Here is a 4,706-nt window from a genome sequence, read left to right as displayed (position 1 = left end):
TGACATCAGGACATTGGAGTATATTTTAGCTCTTAAAATATGATTGTTCCAGTAATAAAATGATTTGTATTGTTTCACTATTGCTATAAATGAATTTTTGGTTGAGTGCTTGTTGGAAAACGGTTTTACATATCCTTTTTACAAATGTTAACTGTTAGCTCAAGCTTAAATTAGGATTGAAAGCAATTAATTTTGTATCATGTTTACATTTGAAAACAGAAGTACCACAAGACCTTTCCTAGTAGATGAACCCATAGTTTAATTAGATCATCATCATTTTATTGTATTACAAACACATAAAACATAACACAACCAGCCCCTCCTCATACTGGCGCTTCTGGAAATGATAAAGACCAGGCTCTGGATTTATATTATAAAGTAATTACAGTAAATTCTTCAGGTGGAGGGATCATACACTCGAAAAAAATAGTCCTAAAACTGATGGGAATTCAACACAAGGTCAACATCTCAAAGTCTCTCAAAGGAGTAAGACTATATAGAACAGTTATATTTAATTTTACCATCGTGAGGGAATTTGTAGTACTCTCTCCTTGGTCTTCATCACTTATTCTCTACCTCCTACCTGGATGATCTCAGTTATATTTTCAGGGTCACAACTTGCTTTGTTCAAGTGCTTTGAAATACATTTCATTAGCTTTGATCTTCTTGCTATATTCTTAAATGTAAAGCCAAACAGTGAATATCTGTTTTTGATAGTGCAACAAAATCAATACTTAGTATTTTCAAAACTGAAATTGGGCCTTTTCCATCAAACTTACTTGTTCTCCTGTATTTCCTACTTTAGTAAAGGATACAACCAAGTACCAGACACTTAATCTGGGAAGAGATCACAGTTTCACATTCCAGGTTGATATCAAAATCAACATGTTGTATTTCATTCTAGGCTTTTCCTTAAGCATGTGCTCATACCATTTAAATTTCTTTAAAGAATATTGGTAATTGTGGGCTATTTTTTCTTCCTATGTCAATACTGGTAATTTGTACTTGTATTAAAAGTATCCAGTTTATCCAACTATTAAAATTATTGTGAGAATTCAGTTAGCTATAGATATAAAGGACTTCATAGGCTGCCATCCATATAAGAAGAATTCAACAGAAACAACTCAAAGAAATAGAAATTAATATCCAATTCAGTCATGGAACATAGATTTAGAGGAAAATGGGACAATTCTCAACTACTCAGAATGAATATTTTGGATGTGTGTGTGAGATATCATGATGAAGATTAAATGTTATGTATTATCAAAGAAATTGTCTACATTGAACCATATATAAATATGGAAACAGTAACAAAATAAAAAGATAGAAATAAGCAGCCTTAGAAATTGAAATATTCATGGGGCGCCTGGGTGGCTCAGTTGGTTAAGCGACTGCCTTCGGCTCAGGTCATGATCCTGGAGTCCCGGGATCGAGTCCCACATCGGGCTCCCTGCTCGGCAGGGAGTCTGCTTCTCCCTCTGACCCTCCTCCCTCTCATGCTCTCTGTCTCTCATTCTCTCTCTCTCAAATAAATAAATAAAATCTTAAAAAAAAAAAAAAGAAATAGAAATATTCTAATTACAGCCATTGATGAGAGTTACCAACCATGCATTTTTTATTATCATGCAGTGTATTATCTTTATGTACATTGCAACATACCAGCATTCCATTCTGTGCAACTCTGGGTATATCATTTGCCCTTTCATTGCTTCCATTGCCCCAGGATAGCATAAGGATCTTTATTAGAGAAACTCTATTTCAGTTTTAAAATACTACAACTTTATGACCATAAAACAGCTTAATTCTGAGTTTTCCATTCTGGGTCAACACTTAAGAGAATTGTGAAAGACCTCCTGTCTGTGTCCATGTATTTATTATCTGATTCCAAAATCATCCTTCTCATCTGTCATCCTCATTAATTCTTCAAGTTCCTTCTCCAAATATTTCTTTAATGAACTCCGTATTGCCTTCATTTTCCTCCGATGAGACACACAAATATGGAATCTAGAGTAGAGAAACATAATCCCCACTTCAGTATTAGTAGGCCAACTCTTAAAGACAATTACATAATCATGTTTTCTTTCCCTTTTTCTGGATACTGCTCCAGTAGTTGTCCTCATACTTAATTGTACCTCCTCCATTTCCTGTGGTTCAACTTTTATCCCATAAACTTCTGACCATTTCATTCCTGTCAGTATTGTATCCCAAACTTTGAAATGACTTTTTTCCCCTTATTGCCATTGGAGGGGCGGGGGGAGGTTGGGTAGTCTCCTTGACGAAGGAATGCTTGACCCAGTGTGTGTGTGGAGGGAGGAAAACTCACAGTAACAAAGCACTTCCCAATATCACAACTTCTGTTAGCAATATCAGAAATAGTGCAATCTCTCGACTCTCAGCCTTTTTTGAATCCTCTTCTGGAGGGAGAAAGAGGAAAATAGAAAATGAGTTTGGGAGAGGAAAAATACTAACTTGAGAACTTGATCCATAATAGATGACTCTCTTTAGCATCAGATAATTTGCTCAAATAACATTTAATCTTCACCACTTCCATCACTGTTTACTAGTTATTCTGATCTTTATTACTCTTAGATCCTTAGGCTCTACAAAATGTTTGCCCTACTGCCCCTAGCCTAATTTCTCCACCTTTAGTCTGGTCTTTCCATTTCTCAGCCCTTCGGTTGATCCAGTGCCCATTAATTCATCCTGGTACAAATTTTGCCCAATAATTTAACTCTGATTTGTGACATTAGCATTATCTGCATAAAAGGTGCTCACCAAATATTTGTAGAATAAATGAATGGACAACTCAGTACCTTGATCCCTGGCCCCTCCAAATGCCATACTACAATCTTTGTTACCTCCGCAATACTCTCCTCTGAAGCATCGGGAGGTGATGCGAAGACAGGTCCAACAATCCAGGATAGGACCTTCAGTCACGACTGATAAAGAGAAGAAAAATAATGGAAGGGGGCCATGGCATGGAGTTTTCTTAGCTCAGACATCAAGTATGGATTAGATCTCAGGCATTTCCAGGACTCTTAATGTTACATTGCTGTGAATTTCTTCTTCCCCTAGCAATCAAATTTCTTGATGGGTCAAAACCTTCTGTAACTTAAGTCAGTTCTCTGGGGAAGAAGTGGGAAAAATGATGCCTCAGTGTATATTGGTCCTATGCGCTATAAGCTATACTTTAGAAGGCCTCTAAGCACCTCTAAACTCTTTGTATTTGAGATTTCATGAGATACATTTTGTTGTCAGGTCTGATTGACATTCCCACCCCCATAATCCCAACTCTAGGAACTGGGTTCTCAGTGTGACAGGTGGGAGAGATATGGCCATATAGAGCAAATGAGATGGGAAAATATGGAGGGAATTCTTAAGGTGTCCCTGGTACTGTACTCACCGCAATCTTCAGAACAAGCTAAAAGAGAATCAGAAAGTTCTAATGAGCCTATAATCAACTTAGAGTTTGCCATATTTGTACCCAATAGTCTTCATTTGGTTAGCCATGATGTGCCAGCCACCCCTCCATCCATTCTAAATAACTGTAATATGAAACCACCTTCCTCCTCTCACCCTCATTTCCTATTCCTTTCACATAATTTCAGTGTTGTTAGATAGACATCTTTTATTACCAACTTCAGAGAAGTTCTTTAATATCTCTTTCAGTTTGGATTCCAGGTTTTGGCGGACATCGAGAAGCTTGCCTTGAAGGATAAAGGCACCTAAGAGGGGATGGAATGGACATCAGAAACTAGGGGGTAGCCTTTCCCTTCAGAATTTAATCCTAATTGTTTTGCCTGGTTTTTCCAAGGGAACTTTCCTTATACTTGCTTGGGCAATACAGTCTTTTATCACTGAAACAGTATCTCACCTTTCCATGTTTCATTGCCCAGTTTATAAAGCTCATTCTTCAGCCATATTCTCAACTTGATAACCTTATGAACAGCTAGAAAGGAGTAAAAGGTACATGTAGGGGAATAATTACATCTATGGAGGAAATTATGTGGACCCAAGTGCACTCTTCCCTGCCTCCCCTTCTCCCTTTAACCCACAAAACTCTCAAGGACTCAAACTTCCCTTACCCAACAGCCGAAGCATCTTGTCCCTGCGGGAGACCTTGAAGCTTAAATGGGTCATCTCCTTAATCTGCCGTTCAAGCAGATGAACTTGGCCGGGGACTTCTGAGGGTACCATCTTTGCCAGCAAGGACCTAATATCTTCTGTGAATTTGGGGTCACATTCCAAGCAGCCTTTGACCCCATGGAAGACTGCCAGGGACAGGGGCAGGAGCAGGAGCAACCACAGGTCTCCCATTTCCTTGCCCCAACAGCTGGTTGTCCCGGCAACTAGTTCACCTAGTTCCCTTTTCTTCAAAAATCCAGGAATAAGAGGTTTGTCCTGGATAGGCTGACTTCACCTTCCCCTCCATTTCCATCCCACTTCTAGGCAATTTCATTTCCCTAAGGATCTTCAGTTTTCTGACTTTTATCCTTCATTCCAGAAAGAGGGAACTGCCAGTTGGGAAGCAGATACCCGAGTTCTGAGTGTAGAACACAGAGAGAGAGAGAAATCTTGAGCTCAGACAAGCAAAGTTCCATGCAGAGACATACCTCAGAAAATGTTTTCTTCTGGTTTCTCCTTTACTTGTGTCTTCAGTAAATTCTCACATCCTTCCTGACCATAGGAGTAGTGTCTCAAGAAAG

The 4,706-nt window shown here is 38.7% G+C and overlaps 1 protein-coding gene across 2 annotated transcripts; it reads right to left on the bottom strand.

The window, feature by feature from the left end:
* Positions 1 to 1,874: 1,874 nt before the first annotated feature.
* Positions 1,875 to 4,395, bottom strand: IZUMO3 (IZUMO family member 3). 2 transcript variants are annotated; one of them, XM_035016678.1, is made up of 7 exons: positions 4,086 to 4,395; positions 3,875 to 3,949; positions 3,636 to 3,725; positions 3,404 to 3,421; positions 2,859 to 2,939; positions 2,324 to 2,414; positions 1,875 to 2,004 (listed from the first exon to the last, which is right to left on the bottom strand). In XM_035016678.1, exons 1-7 carry the CDS (start codon positions 4,315 to 4,317, stop codon positions 1,875 to 1,877), a joined length of 717 nt encoding a protein of 238 aa, XP_034872569.1. In that variant the 5' UTR covers positions 4,318 to 4,395. The 2 variants fall into 2 exon arrangements, with proteins under 2 accessions (XP_034872569.1, XP_034872571.1); XM_035016680.1 differs by lacking the exon at positions 3,404 to 3,421.
* Positions 4,396 to 4,706: the final 311 nt, after the last annotated feature.

Source organism: Mirounga leonina, unplaced genomic scaffold (genome assembly GCF_011800145.1).
Source record: "Mirounga leonina isolate KUSES-001 unplaced genomic scaffold, KU_Mleo_1.0 Mir_170, whole genome shotgun sequence".
NCBI classification, from domain to species: Eukaryota; Metazoa; Chordata; class Mammalia; order Carnivora; family Phocidae; genus Mirounga; species Mirounga leonina.
This window is presented reverse-complemented; position numbering and strand designations above follow the sequence as displayed.

Coding starts and splice junctions, on each gene's coding strand:
- IZUMO3 (XM_035016678.1), bottom strand. CDS start 4,317: ATGGGAGACCTGTGGTTGCTCCTGCTCCTGCCCCTGTCCCTGGCAGTC. Junction 3,726..3,874: donor GGGCAATGAAACATGGAAAG/GTGAGATACTGT, acceptor ATCCCCTCTTAG/GTGCCTTTATCCTTCAAGGC. Junction 2,415..2,858: donor CAGAGGAGAGTATTGCGGAG/GTAACAAAGATT, acceptor TTCTCCCTCCAG/AAGAGGATTCAAAAAAGGCT.